This window comes from Equus quagga, chromosome 7 (assembly GCF_021613505.1).
Source record: "Equus quagga isolate Etosha38 chromosome 7, UCLA_HA_Equagga_1.0, whole genome shotgun sequence".
NCBI classification, from domain to species: domain Eukaryota; kingdom Metazoa; phylum Chordata; class Mammalia; order Perissodactyla; family Equidae; genus Equus; species Equus quagga.
The window spans coordinates 114,650,869-114,676,678 of NC_060273.1; the positions used below are offsets into that span (position 1 = coordinate 114,650,869).

At 39.8% G+C, this 25,810-nt stretch overlaps 1 protein-coding gene across 1 annotated transcript in view; it reads right to left on the reverse strand.

The window, feature by feature from the left end:
* Positions 1–25,810, reverse strand: part of RHOBTB3 (Rho related BTB domain containing 3) — a 52,825-nt gene that overhangs the window by 3,722 nt on the left and 23,293 nt on the right. Inside the window, exons 7-11 of the mRNA XM_046665613.1 lie at positions 20,858–20,970; positions 17,490–17,610; positions 12,164–12,337; positions 9,484–9,650; positions 4,986–5,082 (exon numbers count right to left, since the gene is read on the reverse strand). Of these exons, the coding sequence (XP_046521569.1) occupies positions 4,986–5,082; positions 9,484–9,650; positions 12,164–12,337; positions 17,490–17,610; positions 20,858–20,970 (672 nt within the window). The remainder of the gene's footprint in view (positions 1–4,985; positions 5,083–9,483; positions 9,651–12,163; positions 12,338–17,489; positions 17,611–20,857; positions 20,971–25,810) is intronic.

The following is a 25,810-nucleotide window of genomic DNA, read 5'->3' on the forward strand; positions in this document are numbered from 1 at the left end:
TTGGTAAGTACTCTGTGTTGGTTTTTTTTTATCCAGTAAACTTTTAGATTTTCCTACTTATAGTTGGTGTTCTTGCATGTCTCAGTGATGGACCTCGTCCATTCATCAAGCTCAGCACTCAGCATTTAGCAGATCCTTTCAATCTGGTGACTCAGGTCCTTCAGTACTGAGATAACTTCATATATTATTTCTTTGATAATTTCCTCCCCAGTGGTTTTTTTCTATATTAACTTCTATTACTCAGATACTTCACCTCCTGAATTGAGCCTCCAATTTTTAAAAAATTGTTTCTCTCCTATCTGTCTCTTTATCTTTTTGTCCTACTTTCTAGATCTCCTTACCTTTATCTTTCAACTCTTTTTATTTATGTTTCAACTCCTTTATTTATTTAGTTGGGGTTTTTTTCTTTTTGCTACCATATTTCTAATTTCCAAGAACGACTTCTTGCTCTTTTATTATTTCTTTTAAATTATGGTGAAATATGCATAACATAACATTTGCCATCTTAACCATTTCTAAGTGTGCAGTTCAGTGGTGTTAAGTACATTCACAATGTTGTGCAGCCAATCCCCAGAACTCTTTCCCTCTTGCAAAACTGAAACTCTTTACCCATCAGACAACGACTACCTCCCCTCCCCAGTCCCTGGCACCCACCATTCTACTTTCTGTCTCCATGAATGCTGTTTCTTTTCTATAACATTCTAACCCTGCTTTATGGATACACATCTCTTATTCTTTGAGGATATTAATTTTAGGTTTCCTTCTATTCTTTGTTCCTCTAAGTTCCTTCTCTTCTGTTTTTATTCATTTTGATTTGGCTTTCGTATCTTTCATGTTGGACATTGCCTCAAACATCTGTTGATCCTCAGTCATCTCTTTGTATTTAAGAGTGAGATGCTGGAAAGCTGTTTGGGAATCTTCTGGGCATGGGTAGAACTAGACTGGTGGAATACACTGCACCGTGGTTGACCAGATATCTGTTGGGTTCATTGAGAGAATTCCCAAATGACTGTACCTATATGTTTTTTTTCTGAGGTCAGAGAAGGATGCTTCAATTTCATGTCCAGAGTATGGGACTCAAGATGGCAAATACCTGGCTGCCAGAATTCTAGAATCTGGATATGGGAAGGAGGCTGGAGGCTTACTATACAATGTGTATATTTTCACATGACCCCCATGTTTTCAATCCAGCTTCTTACCCCAATTCTCCCTAGAATTCATGATTCTATAACTTTTTTGGTTTAATTTCTCCGGGAATAAACCTCCCATCTCCTGTGATGATGAGGGAGAAGCAGTTGCCTGCCTGGGTGGGAGAGAGTGTAGCAAAACCTTCTTAACATTCAACTAATTATACTACTTTCAGCCCCAAGCCTCATTCTGCTTTGTGAAATAGCTACTCCCTCGAATTCCTAAGGCTTTTGGTATTCTGCTGGGTGAATCAGCTTGGTTCTCATCAGTATTCCTTTCTGAGGTATAGGGGCACTACCCAGCACGCCCCGTTTAAAACCATGTGTCCTTGAGGTTGCTTGTCTGGGCTATGCACCAGCACTCATGATGATAAGAGTCCTGGGCTTAACCAACCCAGCTGCTTTCTTATGGGACAGTTAGCACAAAGACCCTCCAGGTCTGAGGGAACACAGAGGCCCTCTAGGGGGCACTCTGGTCCTTGGAATGCAGGTCATATAGGGACAGTCCCCCTTGGCAAGCATGCAGGCTTTGTTCCTCTGCCTACTTAAGCAAGCTTCTCTCAGGGGGTGGTAGCAAGTGCACATTTCCTGTCCAGCCATCCACCAATGGACCTTTCCTGTAAGTAACTCTCCAGTAGACCCATATGTCTCGTTTGCTGTCTCCGGGTCTTTTCTTTGGTCATTCAGCAACCTATCCCAGACTGCTCAACCAGCTGGGCGTGTGGTGGAACATGAGGGCACTTAGGTTTCCTTCTGCTAAGTCAGTTTCCACTTCCCATCTACTGTTTAACTTCATGTATTATAATTTGGATTATGAAGGTCTTGATCCAGGATGCAGGACTGGACAAAAAGGAACAACCTAGCTGCTCAGGGAAATTAGTTATACGTTTCATTAGGAAGCAAAGGTTACATAAGACTACTCCCTGAGTTAAGACAAAAAAGAGAAAAGTCATCACAGATGAGCTCTGGCAGCCAGCAAAAAACAAAACACGAAAAAAGCCTCCACAATAAATAATACAAAATATAATATTGAAAATTAAACTGTGAGAGTAACAAATCCTTAAATACCAAGGGTAATTCATATTCCTGTGCATTGCTGTTTGTTTTCATAAGAGTCCAGTATATAAAATACATCTAACACTTAGTAAGCTATTTAACTGTGTTCTGATGTATCAGTGCCAGCATTGACCTGAGATCTTTTCCAGTATTACTTTTCAATTTCTAAACACCGCTAAAGAAGAAAAATTCTCAGTTAAGAGGAAACAATGCACAGAATTCCAATAATAATTTGACAATTTTTGAAGCCGGAAATGGGCAGTTCTTTAAGGAAGCTGTAAAGTGATTGTGCTAAGAACCCATTTCAACTTCAAGTGACCATGTGAAGTAGTCCTAGTGTAAGGCAATAGGGAAGAGAGGTGACTATGACACTCTGGAGAGGACATGGTCCTTTAAAATGGGCAGCTACTGCTCAGTTCCGGGTTGGTGCCACATAGGAAGATGGGCCCAGAGTAGCCACATCCCAGCTTTTCAAAAGAAGCGGAAATTTGGAATTTTAAAATGTTACATGTTACAATTTTTAAATATTGACACTGAAAAAATAATAATACTGTGTGGGCTGAATAAAACCCCTTGGCAGGCTACATTCAACCCACAGACTGCCAGTTTGCGACCACTGATTTAGACTGTTGAGTTTTCTCTTATCTACACGGGGATTTCTTCCTCTGCCCAGGAGGACACATCACAGCAGGTCGTAGACATGAACAGGTACTGCTGAGTCAGAGCACTCAAGATGCCCTTTGAGTGCCCATCAAAGGAACATAAGATAATCACTGACACAGCCTCATCTTCTTACCCTGCCTTCTCAGATTACGCCCTGGAGACCTGCTGTTCACCATGCCGGGTGGTCATAACATATTGTATAGGCAATTGTATAAGTAATAAAATAAAATAAAAACTAATAACTCAAAGGATTTATAAAGCATCTTTCTCCCAAGGTAGCAATAGTACTCTATGTGTATCATACATCTATACAGAAGAGCAACTGACAAATAATCTTGCTCTTCTTTTATAAATGAAGGTGACCTAAGGTGGCACAATGAAGGTGGTTCACTCACTTTCATTTTTAATTGAATTCTTAAAGAATAACTCTATAACAATGTCCCTACTAACCAACCAGGGGTCTAATGATCAAGATTCAGTGCTCTCACCTCTGTGGCCTGGGTTCATTTCCTGGTCAGGGAACCACACCACCCGTCTGTTGGTCGTCATACTGTGGTGGCTGCATGTTGCTGTGACGCTGAAAGCTATGCCACCAATATTTCAAATACCAGCAGGGTCACCATGTTGGACAGGTTTCAGTGGAGCTTCCAGACTAAGACAGACTAGGAAGAAGGACCTGGCCACCAATTTCCAAAAAAATGGCCAAGAAAACCCTGTGAATAGCAGTGAAGCATCGTCTGCTAGAGTGCTGGAAGGTGAGAGGATGGCGCAAAAAGACTGGGCAGGGTTCCGCTCTGCTGTACACGATGTCGCTAGGAGTCGGAATTGACTAGATGGCACTAACAGCAAGCAGAAGCACGCCTTATTTTTATGAATGGATCAGTTTGTTTTTTCCTTCAGAAAGTAGATGGTTAGTAAATATCTATTGTTCTGCTTTGATTTATTATGTTACTCTATTGCACTAACAGGTGAATTCTACGTAAGGAGGCTCCCAGTAGGCATACAATGCCTATTTTTGACTGGCTAAATACCTCTGCCAATACATCTGCCCAAAACTGACTGTGTGTTTCTTGGTTTCCTTAACTGTACAAGGAGTAGCTGAGTAAAACCGGAGATTTTCACATCTTTTAGCAGCAAGTTCTCGTTTACAGGTAAAATTTTATGGAGAATTCTAATATAAAACAAATACAAGTGCAACTACTGTTTGAAGGTGCAAGGGAGGAGTCAAAGAATTAGAAATTTCAGCCTCTCTTCTTCCCTCCCTCTGCCCTCCCCCTCTCTCCACTCTCTGCCCCCATCTCAGAAGACCTCCAGGCATCTCCAAGGAGATTTCTCTGTTTAGAGTTTGAAACTACTTGACTAGGTGTTATTTAACTTCCTTATTCTTTGAGTCTCTTCTAGGTAATAACATGAGCAAACGTTGAATCTAAACTGATGGTCTACTCTGATGACTATTCTATTTTCATTCTCTTTCCTCTTAGGCAGCACTGAGCAGCTCACCCTGTGACTGGTTTTAATCTTTATAATTTACCTTAAAAATCACATTATGTATACTCTCTGCTCAAAAAGTTTTGCAACACTTTGATCAATAAAATCTATTATTTCCAAGTAATATAATGAACTCCTATATAGATATACTTAGTGGATACAGATGTCAGTACAATAGAACTACATATTGTAAATAATAAATAATAGTTACAATTCCTTTACAAGAAAAAATTTTAAAATACATACTGTTTAAATTTTGCTTGCTTAGGTGGTTAAAACCAAGATCTCGTCTATCACAACCAAATGCCACTTGAGGACACCTTAGCTCTCTACTTAGGGGAAAAAATGTATTTAAAAATAAATGGGAGCTATAAACCAATCATTAGAAAACTTTTGGTGTAACGCAGGTCAAGCCTCTTATGTAACACAGGTGACCATAAGTTAAAGTGTCATCAGTTCCCACACTGCGTATTTAAAAGGAAATGAATTACAGTGACTTTTTATTTTTTAAAACTACTATTCTTACAAACTATGTCTCAGATCTACAAACAACATAAAGATTTCTTTTCAAAACAGTAATTGGCAATCTACCTGAAAGATCCTGAAACTCAGGCTTTTGACTGAAGATGAGGTAGTTAGTGGCAATGAAATGAAGTAGCCAGGTGGAAAGGCAGTCAGAGTGGTGAAACTGCAAGAAAAATGGAAAGTGAAACAATACCGCTCATAACGCATCACCATGATGATCAGATTAATAGTGGTCTGGGTGGACTCATGGAGAGCCCAAACCCATGTTTAATGTGTCTGTATACAACGCAGCCTTCAGCCTACTCTGACAGCAGAAAGGAATACGGAGTATTATTAACAAATACTAACAAAATTACCTCAATGAAGACACTGGCTCATAAAAACAATGAGCTACTGCTGCTGGAGTGGCTGAAGTCTTGAAGCAGATGCACGGCTGCGTCTGTGGTTAACAGACTATTTGAGGTTCTTGAGGACTTAGTTTAAGCTTTTAATCTAAGGTCATGACCTTCACTAACTACACTTGTATCTGTGTAGCAGAGAAAAGATTATGGTTAGCAAAGGTATACCCTTGGCCATATCTAAACAAGTTCACCTGAGGAGTGAACCAAAAAATATTTTAAGGAGGAAATATCATTCTAAGGGTATGGGTTGCAACGTATAAATATTTCTGTGGGAAGCTTATGTCTGAATAGTTGCTCTTAACTAGACTGTTACACTGAGCAGCACATTTCTCATTCTAAGTTCCAACAGCTAATGGAAGGGAAACTTAGAGCAACTTGGCCATGACATCATCACCTTGGTACCCACCCAGTGACACTCACTGATCCACTTAACCACTCAATCCAGACTACAGCAACTTGCTGGCAGGCAACTTTGGTGCACGAGCACAGCTCTTATTATTACTGTGGTAAAATACACATAACATAAAAGTTACCATTTTAACCATCTTTAAGTTTACAGTTCAGTGGCACTAAGTACAATCATGTTATTGTGCAACCATCACCACTATCTATTCCGGAACTTTTTTATCATCCCCAACTGAAACTCTGTACCCTTTTCCTCAACCCCAGTCCCGGGTAACAAGTATTCTTCCTTCTTTCTATGAATTTGACTATTCTTGGTACTTCATATAAGTCAAATTATACAATATTTGTCCTTTTATGTCTGTTTTATTTTATTTAGCCTAATGTCCTCACGGTTCATCCACATTGCAACATGTATTAAAATTTCATTCTTTTTTAAGGCTGAATAATATCCCACCGTATGTATATACCACATTTTGTTTATCCATTCATTTGTTCATGGACATTTAGGTTGTTTCCATCTTTAGACTAAATATAGCTCTTTTAAAGACACTCAAAAATACTATATAAGCAATAAATAACGCTAAATTGAAGAAAGATTTGTAATCTCAGATGCTAAGGAAGAAACTAAAGTATCACTCTTTTGAAAAGTTAAAACACGGGAATATTCTAACACATAAATTCATAGGTCTCTGATTTTCATTATACGAAATCTGAATTTTTGAATTCTAAGAGACTTTATAGTTTATTTAACCCCATGTCACATTTTAACAATCTTTTTTCACCTTATCTTTCAGCAGATGAATGTGAGTGATCTCAAGGGAATAGAGCAAGACTGTGTAGCTATTTTAACAGAAGCCACCAGAGCAGAAAACCTACAAAAAACGTTTAGAACATTGTCTGAGGACAGTGACTTTAAAGAGAAGAGACATCACAGAAATGAATATCTGGCTACAAAAACATGATTAAAATGAAGGATTTCATTGTTGACCAGATTTAAGATATCATAATTGTGGGCTCTTGGCAAGAAATAGCATGAATCTCACTGCAAGAACTACTGTTTTTGAAAGAATATATGCTGTTCTGAGAAAATTGGTTTAAACTGAAATAAACAACAGAAGAAAAAAGAAAGGCATTAAAACAAAAAAAAACATGAACCAAATGCTATAGCCTTTAACAGCTCTGTGAAGAATTATAATGGTGGAGAAAGTATCCAGAAACTCAAAAGAAAAAGGTCAGAAACAAAACTGGTGGCCTGAAGCAGCCAAATATTAATGTACAGATTATAAGTGAAGAAATTGAGTTTAAAACTTTAATATAAGAGTAAATAGGACTTCATAGGAAAGTTTGGCTGAATAAGGTTTAAAGAAAGTAAAGATAAGGAAATTTCCACCTCAATCTGAAGGAACTGATCGGATTAAGGGAAAGACGCGTCTCTTGCATGTTAAGAGTTCAACTTAATGGAAATATATGAAGCTGAAGGTAGGACCATGGTAAAGAATTGAGAGGTTAGGGGAAAGTGCAAGCAGAAGTGAGAGATACCAAAACTGCTCAACTATATCGAAGATATGAACTAATGCTTTCCTGATACAGAATAGAAAACTGGCAGAGATGGTAACAGAGTAACTGGAAAGTTTGATTATTCCGGGAGCTACTGGAAGTCTAATTCTGCTAAAAGACAATTTCACCTCCCAGAAGTCAGAGAAACAATGAGGGAAAGGTTAACTGAATTCTGACCAACCAGATGACCTGGCTGGTAAAGTGGAACCTCAAACTAGGAACTTCAAAGAGAAGTGGGAAAGAAACATTATCCTGTTAGCTGGGATTCATAATTGCCAAATTAGGGACCACCAGGAATAGAATAAAGGAAAACTAGTAGCTGTAGGTTTAATCTTACCACATAGAAAAGTTTTCAGAAACAAACAGTAAAATTCAAAAAGGGCTGGTGTCTTAGACTTTTAAAATTGAAGGGAAAAAAATAAGGATAATCAGGTAGTCAGAAACCACACAGTCAGGGAAAGCAGGTCAGGAGGAACTTATGACAATGCAACCATAAATGACGCTCCCTGATAAGGAATCAAGTGCCTATGTGTTTGGGGGCGGGGAACACCTAGAGACATCAGTGCAACCATACAGGAAGTTCTCTTCTGCATAAACTATTTAAAAGGATACTACAAGATAAGGAAAGAGGAGCTGGCGTCCAATTTTTTAAAGTATGACAGACTTGTTAGAACAGCATGAAAATGACACATCGAAAATGAACTGAGGTTGTGATAATGGTAGAAAGAATAAAAAAGAATTTTTAAACTAAATCTAGAGGGCAGGTATTTATCCCAAGCTCAATGTAAATATATTACAAAGAGAGATCAGAGTTACTCAATTTTTTTAATTTGTTTTTATCTCTCATATTAAATACATAGGATCTTAAGACTTGATTATGAGAGAAATGAACTTCAAAACAGTTAAGGAGAGAGTAAGAGAAGACCTATATGCTTTAAATGAATTCCCTTCTATGTCCAGAAATATACATGTTGCTTAAATCCATCTCAACCTGGAGGCAAGCCTTTGGCTGTCACAGGTCTGTCTTTTGGCCCATTGTGTGGCTCCATTTTAGCAACTTGGATGAAGACAAAGTTGTCATATTTTTCTAATTCTGGATGTCAAAGTTGGTAGGATAACCAATATGTGGTCTGCCAGATCATATTTTACGAAGTCTTGATAGTCGGTAATGATGGGTCAAATATATTCCCGTGAAAAAGTCCTAGAAGGTTCAGCTTACTGCAAGCTCAGTACACGTGACCGTGTGCATGAGCCCTGCACTGTCTTAAGGCAGGGGATGGAATGGTGGACTAACCAAGGGCAGGATGACTCAACTAGGTAAACTTCCTGTTCCCAGGGATAAAGGAGAGTTGTCATGAGGAGGTGGCAGATGTTGGACTGGGACAACATCTGAGAGTTCCAGAAGCAGATTTCAAGAAAGCAGACCCAGTTTATTTACAGACCTGGCCCAGTCCTTTGTCCAACTCATATGCTAGAGTCTTTGTAATTGTAGTTACTCACAACTAGTTTAATTGTGTAAACTCTGTTGCCTAGATGTGCGGCAATATAATTCTTAACAACAAAACAGCCCAAGCTTAGAAGAAGCCAGAAGAAGCATGGTGTATTGTACTGATTCTCAACTCAAATGTTTCTACTGAATATTTTCTTGATACCATGAGACATATCAACAAAAGGCATTCCGAAAGGATTAATGAGGTACATCAATACCTCCTACATACCTCCTACAATACCAGAACTTTGACATATGTTCACAAAGTGAATGAATGAATGAATGAACAAATAAATGAGTTTAGCTGAACCGTCTCTATCGTATGTATGGACCAATTTTGTCATTTTCCTTTTAGGAACCCTAAGATGTGATCGTTTTGGGGAAATTCAATGTAAACTCTACTTCCTATAATGCCTATACAACATAATAGAGTACCATACCCAAATGATTCTAATACGGGCCACTATTCAGTTGAAAAAAATTCATATTGGAAAATTCTATCTCCTTAGAAATGGACTGCTCAAAAACCCTATGCTTCAAAATTATCTAGCCACAGAAATTGTTGTGAGGGTACTTTAACCTCAGTTAGCCAAAATTCCAAACCGAGACAAGCACTAATATATTTCTTAATAAACAGAAATTTTTTAAAAGCAGTACGACTTTTTATAAGATTTTTAAAAAATCAAATAACCAGATACACAGGGCCAATTACCTTGGCTTTTTTGAGCAGGTCAACTATATCGAGGTTCATGGCCGCCAGTTCCCGGCTCGGCATGCTCTGCAGCTGTGTGATGATGAACAGCTCACAGATGTGCTGCAGTCTGGACACCTGGTACATCTCGGCACAGATCAGGAGACACATGGCCTGGAAAATGCCGGCTGATGCAGGAAGGGAAAGAAGAGAAAACGGACAATAAAGCCATTTCCTTCATGACCTAAAACTAAACAACAAAAATGCTGACTATGTCATCCAACGTAGAACAGAAAGCCTAGAAAAAGCCCCGAAGAAGTCAGCGTTCTAAGCCTTCACACTCAGAAGTGAATCTATGCATTGTTTTTTGTTTCCTTTTGTTTTTAACTCTCCAGAGAAGGAGATTCTAGAATTGCCCTTAATAATCGATTCTAGGGCTATGGGGTAATTCTTTCTGCTAGCTAAAATAAATCCTTGCAATTTTTCATCCCCAGGCTTTAGTCCCCAGGTATGTCTGTTTTGTTTTTATTGTGATAAAATAAACATAAAATTTACCATTAACCATTTTTAAGTGTACAGTACAGTGGCATTAAGTACATTCACATTGTTGTGCAACCATCACCACTATCCATCTCCTGAACTTTTTCATCTTCCCAAACTGAAACTCAGTGTCCATTAAACAATAACTCCCCACTGCCCCATCCCCGACTTAGGCAATCACTTAGGTTTGTTTCTGGGGTTTTTTTTCAACAGTTTCTCTATGAATCTGATTTTTCATGAATAGTAGTCGGCCCTTATCTGCAGTTTTGCTTTCCGTGTCAAGCACAGTTCAAAAATATTAAATAGAAAATTCCAAAAATAAATAATTCATAAGGTCTAAATTGTGCGCCATAGCATGACAAAATCTGTCACCGTCCAGCTCTGTCCCCCACCTTGCCTGCGACACAAATCATCCCTTTGTCCAGTGTATCCACACTCTATATGCTACCTGCCCATGAGCCTGCTAGTTAGGAATAAACATAATACACATAGGGTTCAGTACCATCCATGGTTTCAGGCATCCACTGGGGGTCTTGGAACATATCCCCCTCGGGTAAGGGGGGACTACTGTAATTCTCTTTCTTATCCCTCCTTAAACTTCTTACATTCTTTTGTAGCTAGGAACCAAGAACACTGTATATGATAAATATTTAACATAATGAATGGATTACCTTTTTGTGATTTTCCCAGTGAAAATATCCCAGTGTCCAACTTAACTTTTTGATTATTCATTGTGACTCCTTTTCCCCACACACCTTTTATCTATTTTTAAAGTGCTTTTGTTCTATAGTTATTATCGCTTTTCTGAGCACTTTTCCTAATTAGCAAGATAAAACCTAAAATTTGAAGCTTCAGTTACCCTACTGAGAGGATGACTGAGACACCAAATTTTCTTATTATTTCAAATCTGGTCAAATTTTTTATTTAATATACAAATTTGCTCGTATTGAAATAATAATAATAAGGCACTCTGATGAGAATCAATGCTCTCATTTTTATTAAGCAAAAATTATAACCAGTCTTTAACACTGACAGTAGCAACTCTAACTGGCTCTAAAACTGTGCAGCAGCTGCAAGACCAGAATTAACTCAATTTAAAAAAGAATTTTCTTTTTTGGAACTTCTAATACCTTTCACTAGAGGGCTCATGACTTGTTTAAAACTTAAGAGTATTCAGTAACAAACATAGGAAATCTTCCAAATCTAAAAATTAAAGCAGTAAACCTGAAGAGAGGTATGGTCTGAAATGTGTGTTTTCTTTTTATATTTGCTAGGGCACCTGGCTAGGGTCTGTAGCCAGGGTCTCAGGCTCCTGGATGAAGCCAGGAGGGGCTTATTCTAGTTATGTTTGTGGTGGGAGCCATCTGGTGGACAAAGAATGAAGATTAATCAAAGGGAAGGGCTTCCATGCCAGTATCCCAAGGCGCCAAGGCCCCTTGAAAGGATTGTGCAGCTTCTCCAAGGTGCCTCCAGGTAGAGGAACCCAGCAAGATCTGTTCCAACCTGTAGCTGCCATAGATGGTTAGTTCCTAATCAAAGATAGTCCTAGGTCAGTAAATAGGAAAATAAATCCTACAGTCCACTGAGCATTCGAAACATCTTAGGAAAAGTTTCCAGAGAGGTCAGCTCTAGGAGAGTCTGACTTTAGGAGATGTGAGAAGAAGGCCTTAAACAACCTCACATCCTCTGGGCTAGAGAGATGACCAAGGTGGGTCTCAGAATATTCAAAGTCCTTAAATGTGCCTCCATCAGAAGTCAGAGCCATAAAAGCAGTTGTCCACCCTCTTCTTCTCCTGGAAGGGACAGTGCTGCAAGGAGCTCTCTGCCCCAGTCTGTAGAATCAGAGTAGCCACTGGGTACCACGAGACATCTCCATTTCTAGGGCGCCAACAGTGTCACCACACTGTTGGTACCGGCTGGAACATGTGAACTTATGCCGGAGTCTGAGGGCCCATAAGAGGTACCCAATGACTGCTCTTCCATTTGAACTGACTGAAAATACACTGCTGTCCCACCACCACATCCTCCTGCTTAGCACATTCCATGATGTCAACTCTGATAAACCTTAGATGAAAACAGATTTCACAGGAAGCAACTTATCGAAATCGGTAACAGGGAAAGAAAGAATTGTGAGATATTATCTGACATTTATACTGCTCACCTGGGCAACAGGAGTCTGTATACAGGTATTCTAAGAACGACAGGAAAGTCTCTTTGGAAACACCATAAACTGGAATGAGAACACTCTTTGCTTCCATGTAGTTCCCATTAAACATGGCCGCCATCACTTCACAGCGGGCCACCAGGATGGCCCTGTGGGCTGGCACCGTCGTACCTACAAGATTCAAAAGATAAACAAAGCTTCGTAAGACAAACTTGCAGAGGTATTATTCTCCCAATCTTTCTTCTAATTAGAGTGGTATTGCATTAGTCACAGCTGAGCTGATGTACAGAAACCAAATTTTGGGGTGATAAACAGCATTAATTCAGAGACTTTTCAATTTTTAATTGACAAAGAGATTTCAAAGTTGACTTTGAAACCAACAATTTGCAAGTCAGGCAACTATTTGTTACTTAGGTTATATTTCCTGAAGATAGAAACATGGGAATAAAATATTCTGTTTCATGTGTTTACAGCCAAACATCCATCCTTTCCAACTGGCTTGAAATACCACCAGCCACTCCTGCCCACATGCCTCCTGAGAAAACAACACAATTACCTTTCTTGAACAACTCACAGAACAGTCCTGGCCAGGCTTTCCCTTGTCAGAAACAGGACTATAGGAAGTAAACCATCCTTGGCCTAAGTAGTCCATAGATCTCAGCAGGAACGGCAAGGGAATCTCTCGTGAGGCCAAGGGAGGCATCTCAGACCTCACGGAAAATTTGGAGGGGGATGGGGTGGTGCCCTGCTGTCTCCCCAGCTTACTGCCTCCCCAGGGAACCTCTCTTTCCTGAATGAACAATGCCTGCTTCTGGGAGAGCCACAGCTACTTTCAATTTTAAAGGCCCCTCAGCTCATACCCTTCACTGAAGCTCATTAAACTAAACTGACTCTCCAGGGAAAGCTTGCTAAGCCCTCCAGCTACCACGCCACTGCACCAAGGCAGCCCCAGATGGGGGACACGTGGCCAGGGGCTCAGGGGTGGAGAAGCAGTTCTCTCACTCCCACCACCTTAGGAAACCATGAATCCACAGCCAGCCTTCAGTTCAGTCTGGATCAGCTTAATGGATCGTTACTGAACACGCACCATGTGCCAATCACCATGTTTGCTATTGAAGATACAAAGATGAGGAAGACGAAGCTGCCCTGCTTTGGAGCAGTCAAGCTTTTAGTTTGGCGGATGACACCACAGCCAGTGTGAGTGACAAAGCTGACCCTTCCCAGAAAGCAACTCTATGAGCCAAACCACTCTGCTCAGCCCAAGAGTCTTCATCTATGCATCCCTAAAAATCTTATACTTCTTGGGGGCATATATTCTTCTCTAAATATTTACAATTATGGGGTTCTTCGCCTTCTTTAAATCCAAGCAAAACATCTTCTGGCTCAGAAAAAAAGAGCTCCATCAAGCCCAGCGACTTTCTCCAAAGCCAATAATTCCTCAGGATCTACAAGCAACACCCGACATATGTAGCCAGTTCTCAGCTCTCTGCTCGCCACTGCGATTTGCGCAGGTGCACCTCCTGCTGGAGCAGGGAGAAGCGGCCGCAGGAGCATCCCTGCCAGTCACCACACACCTACAGCAGGCATCCTCCCCTCTGGGCCCTCTGCCTCTTTGCCTTTAGGCCGCCTGCCCCCAATGTTACAGTGTTCATGGACGAGGGACAACCAGTTTCCATGATTAAAGAATGCTGCGTATGTCTGTATATAGTAATTAACAAAGAATTCAAACAGGTAAAGCAATTTGACTGGTAATTTTAAGGTTTTAAAATCTTAAATAGGGTACTATGAAAAAAAGAAAAGGAAAATTAGAAGCATGGCTTAAACAAAACTAGATAAACTATCATTTGGGTTAAGCAGAGGGATTTAAGACTGGCCAAAAATACCAAAAGGACAGTAGATGAGGAAGGAATTTGATAAGTAACCTTGGAATTTTAACAGAAATTTTCCATTGATAATGTGGTTACAAAATCATCAATAATACACTCAGTATCTTAAAGCATTTTCAAGCCGATTTCAAACTCAAAATTTAGTTTGGAAAACCATTATATCTCCAGTTAAGAAAATATCAACTTCTATTTCTCACCACTTTTTGGTTTTTTTGTTTTGTTTTCTTTCGTGAGGAAGATTGGCCCTGAGCTAACACCTGTTGCCAGTCTTCCTCTATTTTGTACGTGGGACACCTCCTATATACATGCTCCATGAGCAGTGTGTAGGTCCACACCCAGGATCCGAACCTGTGAACCCTGGGCTGCCAAAGCAGAGAGCACAAACTTAACCACTATGCCACCAGGCCAGCTCTGCTTCTCACCTTTTTCAACTGCTGTTTTGGTGTTATAAATTGTTCTGTTGTGAAACTGTAATACAATACACCTCAGTATAGTCACATTTTTAAGCATTGTATATAAACTGTATAAATATATAAACACTGTTTAAAACATGCTGAAAGAGCATAATGCAGTGTTTACATACTAAACAGCAATAGGACAGCACTGAAGAATTACTCAAGGGGAAAAAGACATCAATTTTCTAGTTAAAAGATAAACATGTTCTTTGAAAATGTCAAGGCCTAAAGAATCTTTCCTTTGTAGTATTTAATTGCTGTTAACAGTTGTAAGAAACTTTTTAAGGAAAAGAGTTTTAACAGTAAAACAAAATTTAAAAGCCCAAGTTTTCTAGTAACTTTGCATAGATTATTAAAGTCTTTGTTTTTATTTTATAGTAGAATAAAATACTACATTTGTCATACATTCTTCACACTACTTGCCAAGTTTTAAAACTTAAATTCTGAGAATTGTTTTTGGTTTTATTCTGAAAACAGGAAACTTCCCTGGTTCAAGAGACTTAGAATATGTACCACACAAGGAGACAGGGACGGAACATGACTTTCTAAAGGTATTTTTCATGAGATGCAGATTCAAATGTCAAAAGGAAACTAATATCATTCTAGATCAGGTCTAAATGTTTACCAAGTTTCAGAGCTGCTCTAGTAGCTTTTTAAAAAAAAAAAATTATTTAATGGAAAAAGATACAAACCCAAACAACAAACTGGGGGTGGTAGTAAAAAAAAAAATATATATATATATATAAATATATTTATATAAATATAAATAATGACTATCTATTATAGGGACAGTAAATAGGTTTTTGTTTTTTTCTTTCAAAGATTGGCACCTGAGCTAACATCTGTTGCCAATCCTCTTGTTCTTCTTTTTTTTTGCTTTCTCCTCAAAGCCCCCCAGTACTTAGTTGCAGATTCCATAGTGTAGATTCTGGCTGTGCTGTGTGGGACGCCACCTCAGCATGGCTAGATGAACAGTACTAGGTCCAAGCCCAGCATCCGAAACAGTGAAACTCCAGGGCCACCAAAGCAGAGCGCAAACTTAACCATTCAGCCACGAGGCCAGCCCCAGTAAATAAGTTTTATACCCCAGGTCAACTCCAGCCGGTTGTGGGTGACGGCCTGGAACATTTTAAAAGAAGGATTTCCCACGGCCCTGGGTTCCGCAGGCCAAGTGCAGTGACTCACCAGTGTTGGCTGCCATTGCGGGGGGCGGGAGGGGTGTCTACCTTTACACACACCCTCTCAATCCCTGTGACCACTCTACCAGGTGGAAACGAGTATCCCCATTTTACAGGCAAGGAAACAAAGGATCAGAAACGTCAGGTAACACAGCCAAAGCTATACATTAAGTATGCAGCCAAGCAAGATCCCAGCCAGGTCTTTCTAGGCCCTGTGACTACCACCTCATCAAGCTTAACAACAGAAGGGACCTTTTAGAATCTATATGGTTCACCTTCACTTTGCAAATGAGAAGACTTAAGGCCAGACAGGCGAAGTGACTTGCCCAAGGACACACACAGGTTGAATGCAAAGCCAAGGCTGGAGCGAGGGCCCCAGACCACAGGCTCAGCCCTCTGGAGGAGGAGACAACACTGCTGCCTTCTACACACTGGAAGCTTCCCTCCCCTCACTCTTCAGAAGCTAGGCTTGCCTCTCCTCCAGCTGACAGCACAGAAGCTGTCGCCACACTCTGCTTCCACTCATTCTTGCTTCTCCCTACTCGTGACTGCCTGATAAGCCTTGGGTTTCGAGCTGGGGAGGCTACGAAGAACACCACAGCAGCTGCTGCAAAGCATCCGTGCTGCCATCCAACTAGCCCTTCCAGCCCATCGCTGCTCTTTCTTTTCTTTTAATATAACACATATTTTCACGTGTTGCATATTCCCTTTTGAAAATCTTTTCAGTAGGTTACACTAACACAATGTTTGGTATCAACGCAAATTATAAGCAGGTGTTAATGACTCCTATGCAAATTATAAGTAAATTTGGTCTCAGCTTTCCTTTTGCCAAATCATTTTTCATGTCTTTCAAGGTCACTCTTTTGTCCCATTCTCAATGTCCTACACTCACATTACAGACAGCGCTGACTGCAGCGTATCAGAAGGCACTTTGGAAAATGTCCAATTCATTGTTTGTCTTGGCTAATGGCCAAAATTAAAAGGAAAATGAATCTTTCTGGGGGAAAATTTTATATAGTAAATGACTCTTAGCTGCCATACATTTCTACCATAAAATTAGAATTATATCTTCCTTTAAATAATAGCCTATCTGAAGTTCTACTTAATTCATTTGGAAACAACTGCTATCCTTCTTGCATAATTGAGGGTATCTGACCATTTGTTTTAAGATTATGCTTTTAATCTACTAAAGTGACAAACTTATCCAAGCAAATAATCAATAATGGGCACTAAACAGCTCATCTTTATTAAAATTAAGTAGCAGTTTTTTCCTACAGAGAGAAAAAGCAGCTCTCAGTTGCTCTGGTGATAATTCTCAGTGCCGTCAGGAATAAGTAGCTATATCTACAGATGCCTGATGTAAGCCAGGCATGACCCTCAACCCATGGTTAGTTCCTTTTCCTCCAGTAAAAAGGAAGAGAGCTGAATAAAATAAGCTAGAGGCAATATAATTTTAAGTGGGCTGGTTTCAGAGGATTCAAAAAACTAGGATCTTAAATATACAAACAAAAATATTTTATGGGGTGATATTATAAATCACCCCATCTCTTGCTCATCCCTGAAAGTTAATGAAGCATACGCTATGGAGAAAAAAAGCTAAGGAAAATATAATTTTCTTTCCTTATTTTGATAAAACATTTCATTTCCCTTGAAGATTTTGTTGAAATTTAGGCAGTATTAATCTACATCCCACAACAGAGAATAGTCATTACTTTACCTGAAATATTCAAAGCTGAAATAGAAAATTAGGTTAGAAAACAAGAAATAAAAACAAATAATGAACTTTGTAAAAATTGAACTATACCTTGTATTTCGAAGACAACATCAGCAAGCATTGGTTTGTTAAGGAAAAACTTGAGGGAAGTGCTATAAAACCACAGAGGTTTTCTGGCTTGATAGGTTTTGCAATTCCTTAGGCAATTAATCTATAAGGAAAAACAAAAATACAAGGGCAAATATTGAACAATATGCTTTGATAACATAAATGGGCTGGTTAGAGAATTTGGAAAATTGCCCTAAATGTTTTAAGAAATAATGCTTACCTACTCTATGGCATCTCTGATCATAGCTTTCATGGGAACTTATCCTCCAGAACTACATCTGCTGCCTGACAGTGAGCAACGCGGCCTCCGCGGCACTCAGAGCAGTGAGTGAACTGGCTAAGCAAGCACTCAACTCTATGGCTGAGAAGCTGTGGGGTCCAGAGCTCCCCCACGGGTCTCTGTCATCTGAGAAACAGACAACAGCAGTTCAACCTCATATGAATGCCTCACAAAAAAGTCCTTACACATACAGCCTGCTCCTTTGTTCACTAATTAAGAAAGTACATACTATGTTAAGTGAAATAAGCCAGCTAGAGAAGGATAATCTGTGTATGACTCCACTCATATGAGGAATTTAAAAATGTGGACTAAGAACAGTTTAGTGGATACCAGGGGAAAGGTGGGGTGGGGGGTGGGCACAAAGGGTGAAGTGGTGCACCTACAACATGACTGACAAACATTAATGTACAACTGAAATTTCACAAGATTGTAACCTATCATTAACTCAATAAAAAAAAGAAGGTACATACTATACAAAATTTTCACTTGTAATTACGAAAAATACCTATTTTTCCCCTATCGCACCATGTCCTACAGCCTACTAGATCAACATTAAAATAGCTGAGGGTGAAACATTGGTTCACCTCCATCTTAATCTACAATCTTATAGTCCTAGATCTCTTTCCTACCCACAGCCGGGACTGCTGGAACCCGTGACAGGCTGCCTGGGTCTCTGCTCTGGAGTCAGAGAACCTCTTCCTTGACTTGCCCTGTCTGTCCTCACACACTGGCTCACTCTAGCTGGCGGCCTCCAGGACCATTGCTTCTCTGCCTGACCCAGTGGTCTCCAGCCTTCCTCTGCTCCCCACTCAGGACTGGGTGCTCTGTTTATCCTTTCTGTCATCTTTCAGACATTCTTTTGTGCCAATCCCAGAAATCGAGGGCCAGCCCCTCTTCCTTTACCTTCTACTCATTTCCCCTGCTGAATCTCAGAACCTCAGCCCAGCCAGAATGCTGACCTCTGCTTGCCAGCTAGGGAATTCAGAAAGCTTTATCCCTCAGAAATAACCAAGCATATGACTTTAGCAATAAGAATAAATGGCACCTACTTCCCACTTCGGATTAATCTTCTATGGTGGCAAGTTAAAATGTTTGGTGAGAGGGAAAAAAAAATATTATCCTTCCTCATTAGGAAGAAGACAACACTCTCCAGAATGATACCCATGAGCAAGACAGAGAACCAAAACAATTCCTGGTCCTTAAAGTATTTTCTCAGATCCTATTGACAATATACTTAACCCCCAGTGAAGGAGTTTGTGGAGAGGATTCAGGTGACTGCCACACATAAAGGAGAGAAACAGACAAAAAGCATCAGAGAATTTGAGAGCTAGCACAGGCTTTCAAAATCCTCCAGGTTATTCCATTTTACAGAGAGCCCTGAGAAGACTTGCTCAAAGTCACAGAGAAAATTCGTGGCAGACTCATAATTTAAACGTACATTTTCTGATTCCCAATTCATTGTTATAGCCCTGTGTTGTACTCAATGAATGAGAGAGACCCTCAGCCCAGGAAAGCATGGGAAGAAAACACAGAACTCTTCTCTCTTCCTGCGCAAAGGAGGGAATTTAGTTCAACATCATGGAATCATACAGCCCTCAGCCTTCCCTTCCATAACAAGGATTCGTTTTATTTTCAGTACTCAAAGGAATGACTGTGTTCAAAATCAGGCCCAAGGAAAGGCTCAGGTTTAGAACAAAAGGCAACACTCTGCCCTAATCATTCAGATAAAGGTTACGAATTTGTATATCATGAATATTATGTAGATGTATACTAGGTATGAATATATGTATAAATTCCTATGTGTATATACTTGGTATGACTATATATATATATATATATATATAAAGATTATGAATCTATGTAAACAGATTCCCTTCTCACCTATGCCTTGAATTTGGGGGAAAAAAATGGGAGGGCAGAAGTTTGGAGAGAACACAGCTGTACATAATGTACATTTTCACTGATCCATAAATGAGTTAATCCAGAGAACTTCTGAACAACAGAATGCAGGTTTATGTGCACATTTCTACAAAAGTATTATTTAGTTGAATTAGACTGCAAGAAAGCTAGCACCCTGCCACACACCTGTAAAAGTGGACAGCTTCTATATATCTGCTGAAATGTTATTAAAATAAGAAAGGTCTTGCCCTTTAATTCCATGTCAGTTTGTTAAAAAAAGACCATTTTCTCAATTAAAGAATAATCACAAATCTTCATAAAAACTAGTTCAGTTTTAAAATATTAACTTAAAATGTTAAAAACTTAGGTTGTAGAATTGACAGTTATCTGTATAAAAACATTAAAGAAATAATCACTTCTTCCTACATTTAGTATAAACCTATATTCTGCCAGGCATTGCACATAACTCACATTTTTATCTACTGTAGCTAATTTGTTTATCACAGAATCTGAAATAAGAATACACTGGCTAAATTGTGTAGTGTAGTTGTCTTAAAACTTAACAAATTTACTTTTAAACCTCTTACAGACTCTGTACAATCTAACTCAACTAGAGTTTTAACGTGCACAAGTGTATGACTACATACAAAGTCTGTATTTTTATAATCTTTGGACCTAATGTATAAATTTGAACCTATACTAGATGAGAAACAAATCCTTAACTGTCTACCTGGTCAAAGAGATTTCTCAGAACTCCTGAAAAAGGGATACGCAGAAACTGCCTTGCTCCTGAAAACTATGTGGACCTAAACTGTGAGGAGTGAGAAAGCATCCCCTCCAAAAGCTTATCTGTAACTAGACACATTCAGCAGCCCTCCATTCTTGACATGGACCGCATCTTCCTGGAGCTCCAGGGGCAGGTTTCAGAGGACGGAATTCACAAACCAAGATTTTACAGACATGACACACACATATTGTAATTCTTATATGAATTAAAATCAGAGACAGTGAGAAATAAGATGTAAATATTTAAATGTTAAAAAACAGACTTAAGGCCAACAAATTTATATATTATTGACTCTTCTCATAACTCAATATCATATTCATCATAGTATATTAGTTACAATTCAGAGAAAATCAAAGTAAACTAACTTACAATAAACTGATTTACCTTTCCTGGTGTTTTTAAAATGCACTTAACTTTCTCAATTACACTGGAAACATCCCCAGAATCTTTCAACTTCTTCCTGATATCTTCTTCCAATTCTTCCCACTGGAAAGCACCTGTAAACCAATTAATATATACTGAATTTTTCTGATAAAGCAGGAAGAAAAAAACTCTTATTAGATATCAGTGTTCCCCCTTTTTTAGTATTTTCTTTACCAAATATATATCTTTGTAATTACACTAAAACATTTAAACAGCTCTTACATTTTTAAAAAATCAGTTTGCCTTCCTCTAAATTATTGCTCAAAACCTAAAGTCTTCCTCTCTGAACAGCTGTCACCCCTCCATAGTAGTGGTCAGCTAGTGATAATGGCAATGGCCAGAATATGAGTTACCATCACAAGTGGTCCAACACCCAAACTATTTACTTGCTCTAGGTAAGAAGGCGCATGTGGTCTTTTCTAAGGTTGAATTAAATCATTCTGATCATGGAGAGCAGTGACTACCATCAGGTAGAGGAATAAGCAGTAGGAACAAAATGCATTCGGACGGTCTCATGCACTGTCAGGAACACATCAGGATGCTCCATAGCCAACTCTATAGAACCAACCTGAAGAAAGGAGCTAGATAATTTTCTGATGTGCTACAGGACCGTGGCATTGGAGCAAAATCACCCCTCCTGGTCCCTCTCTCCCCTTGTCTTCACCCCAAACCCCTTCCAAGGTATCTTTTCCTAGGCTCACTTCCTTCTGTCTCACACTGTCAGCCCTTTCTCTGTGTCTTATGAAACTCCTTTTTGACGATCAGCACAAGTTCACCTTCTCCCCAAGCACCCCTGTCACTTGGCCTGCAGCAGCCTCCGATCAGCCTCTCTGCTCCCTAGTGGCCTTTTTCCCATCGAATCTATCCTATTACTCAATGCTGATAAATTTCCAAACTGATCACGATATTCCGAGAGATCATCCCCATCCATCTCATGGCTTATAGAAAGTCCTAACTCCTAAAAATAGAATTCAGAAAGGTGTAGTGTGGGCAGGCATAGTGGGGAGACGCAGGTTCAAGTTCTATTTCTGCCACTAATTACTGGTGTAACTTTAAGCAAGTCGCTTCCCCTCTCTGGGTAACTCAAGATGCTTTTCTTTCTGCTTTCAATCTGTCTCTTCTGATGCTTCCCTCCCCACATCCAGAACTTTGCCAGATGCCTTCATGGATATATGGGAGTGGGGAGGGCACATAATAAGCATTAATTGAACCAGTGAGGTCAGGCAATTGCAGCTAGCCTGTACCAACGAGATCCAAAGCTAATCTGAAGAGTTAGACTGATGGTCCAGCGGCTCTCAGGCCTCATCACAGCTGAGCCCTCAGCACTTGGCACTCTCGCATGTCGTTAAACTTCTCCTCACCTGGCTGTCACGATTACTACAGTGTGTCCTAGGGGGAGGGAAAAGGAGAGCCCTGATTTGAGGCATTTGCTATTTCTGTGATGTAAGTACTTCCACCATGGCCAAATTCAACCTACCAACATGACTTCGCAGAATACAGAATTGGGAAGAGAGAAATCCAATTGGCTCGCACAAGCTGGTGCCAGCCAGCTCCAGCACACCACCGATTCTTCCTACTTTTGATCACCCTTTTCCTGAGTTCACTGTTAGCTCCCCTTCCTCCTCCAACTCCCAAAGGTGTGCAGTCTAGAGCAAGTCTGTGCTTTTGTTTCCCTCTTCCTGCACTAATGACTTTTAACTTTAAAGTCGCACACTTTTTTCACAATCTGATAAATTCTTCAGATTGTCTCTCCAGAAAATTTCCCATGCACACATAGACAATAAAGTCTCTATAAAAATGTCAGGAGCAGAAGAATCCCTTAGAAACCAAAGGACCCCAGATCAAGAAAATTTACTCTATGCCAGTAATTCTCAACTCTACTTGCACATTAAATTTATCTGGAGATCTTTCATAAAATACCATCAGAGGAGGTCTTATCCCCAGACCAGTTAAATTAGAATTTCTAGGGCTGGGGTCCGGACATCAATTTTAAAAGTCTGCCAGGTCATTTTAAAGTGCACTGAGTGCTGATGACCACTGCTCTTCCTTTAGACATTTCATCCATCGTGAAAGCCCAGGGTTAGTGGGATGCAGCAACCTGTAGGTGTAGGTATTTTTGATTGTCTGCATTCATGCATGCTGAAGGGCAGCACAGATACTGTCTCCTAAAAGTAAAATTATATTACTTAAAGAACACCTACACAATATCTCCATTCAGAAGATTATCTGAAAGAAAGCAAGCAACAAATCTAAACATATGGGATTAGGAGCAGGTAAATCCCTACAGGTCACAAATCTGTTTGAGAACAAACACAGAAAGATCCAATAACCGAAAATGAAAGTAAGACTAGTTCATCAGGACACTTTAATGATCAGGCTGTTTTCATAATTAGAAATGCTAATCAAATCACCTTTGACACTTTTAGGTCCTAATAAAGCCATAATCCTCAGATTAGGATTTTCTTTTCATTTTTTTTTATTGTCAAAAGAACATTTAACATGGAATCTATATCCTCTTAATGGTTTTCAGTGTATAATACAGTATGGTTAACAATAGGCATAATGTTGTCTGTACAGCAGATCTCTAGAACTTATTTGTCTGCAAAAGTGACTGAGATTTTCCTTTCCAAGCATTTATTATACTCTTTAGAGAGCGTGGTATGTTTGTGCACACTAAGCTGTGTTTTTAATGCAATGCAGAAAAGAGCATGCTACAGAATAATTCCAAGAGCTGAAGAATACGATGCAAACTGAAGATGAACGCTCGTCCACATATTCATTTACGCTGGCAGCATTTCAGTAAGTGACGTGAAATTCTAAGAGCCATCTGTGGCAGGAAGAGCTCAAAGCTAAATTCTTGAGGCTCTTAGAAATATTTCAATTCCTAACCATCTGAGATCGTGTGACTCAGGAATTTGCAAGCATAAAGACTGTATCGGGTATTGTAAGAATGTCACAATTATATGCCATTTAAGGATTACTCTGTGAAGACCAGGAAACTGCTGGCCTCACTTTTCAGATTCCTCCTTCTCCTCTGGTGTTAATTATTAAGTACTTATACATTATGCAGGGTTGGGTCTTATCCAATAGAAAAATAACATAAACAAAACGGACACTATCACTGTGTCTGTTTGCTCAGAAATCTGAATAGGAAAATAAACTGAAGCTGTACATATGTGTGTAAAGTGTTAGCTAGATTATTAAACAAGTCCTTCCTAAATATAAGATCCAGATGTCCAATGGTGACACAATATATATAAAATTTCAAATTCCTAAAGATTAAAAAAAAAAAACTATGCTAAACTATCTAAAAAAAACAAGACATTCTTTCAATTTGGTTCATTAAAAAAAAGGGCAGGAGATAGGTTTAATATGGCTTTTCAGCCCATGTTTGCTCAGGGCAAATATTCCTGAGCATGCCATGTCACGGAGTTCTACCTCTCTTACCAACCCAGCTGACAGGAGCACAAACGGCTCCTGTCTCCTACGGTCCCTGCCATAACTGGTGGGTAGGCCGGGGCTTCTGCGAGGAAACCATTGCATAACTGGGTCTTAAAACTTGTGCGCTGTTCAAAAATTTTTAAATGTTCAACGTCAAGAACAAGAAAAACAAACCAAAAAGACACACAAGCCCGGCCTCTTTATTGAAGTCTCTGAGAAAAAAATGTAGATTTAAATTTTTTGTTTGATTTGATAAAAATATGTTTTTAAAAAACAGTAACCTGTTCATAAACAAAGACTAGAGGGTAAAACAAAACATCAATAAATGTTCAGAGATTTGAGAGTGGAAATCTATTTGATTTCTTTTCTCTTAAATTTTTTGCATTTTTCATAATTTTCATTACTGTGCAAATACAGCTTTAACATCTCTTTAAAAATGACTTAAAGTCACTTTTCCTTGAGTCTGAGGTTATACTCTGTAAATAATTAAAGAATAACTAATAGGTACCTGCTCAAGCATTCATTTTCCCTTCTGCTCAACCAGAATCAGCGTCTCCCTGTAGCCCCAGGTCAATGGCCTGTGGCCCTGCTCATACCTGACACCACCTCTTGTCTGGACTGTGACACACAAGGACAGAGCAGAAGTGCAAGAGCTCTGTGGCAGATTAGGAAGCCCATGCTCTGAACTGGTCAAGGGCTTGTAGCTCTCCTTGCCATCGTGCCCTCTGCCCTTGAATCCTATTCCCAGGCCCGCTTAGTTTCCACCCAAATACTAAGCATCTGCTCTCCCCAACTTCAGGCCAGGGCTACAACACGGCACCGACAGCCCCAGCTCCAAAAAGCTCCACATCAGTCAGTCTTGCATCTGACCCCTGACTTTGTGCCCTGAGACTGATAACTGGGTTCCTCTCCTGGGCCTCTGTGCTGAATTCCAAGCCCTTATTCCCTGACGATAGCTGGTACCCAGTTCTTCCCAGCACAGGTGTTGCAGCTGCTTGTGGTCCAGAGCATCAGCATCACCTGAGGCTGTTGGAAATGCAGCATCTCATGCCTCACCTGGGCCTACTAAATCAGAATCTGCACATTAGCAAGATCCCCAGCTGACTTGTTTGCACTTTAAGGTTTGAAAAGCACTGGTCCAGATGATGGACCAGCCCCAACACCAACCACCTGTTGTCAGAGTATTGGCCTTCCTGAGGTTGATCTCCAGAGTAACAGGGCCTCCTGACTCGACTTCTGTCTTGTCTGCTCTATTCCATCCTTCTACCATCACCAGAGATGAGCTTTCTAAAACTGAGTCTGATCATGGTTAAAATTCTAGAACAGCTTCTAAGAACAGCAGGAAGAGCTCCCACGGGCCTTGCCAGCCTCATCTCCTATGAGCCATCACTTCCCATGCATGCTCCAGTCAGGGGACATTACCTGTGGTTCCTGAAAAACAGCAGTTACCAAAGATGACATTTTCCTGAATGC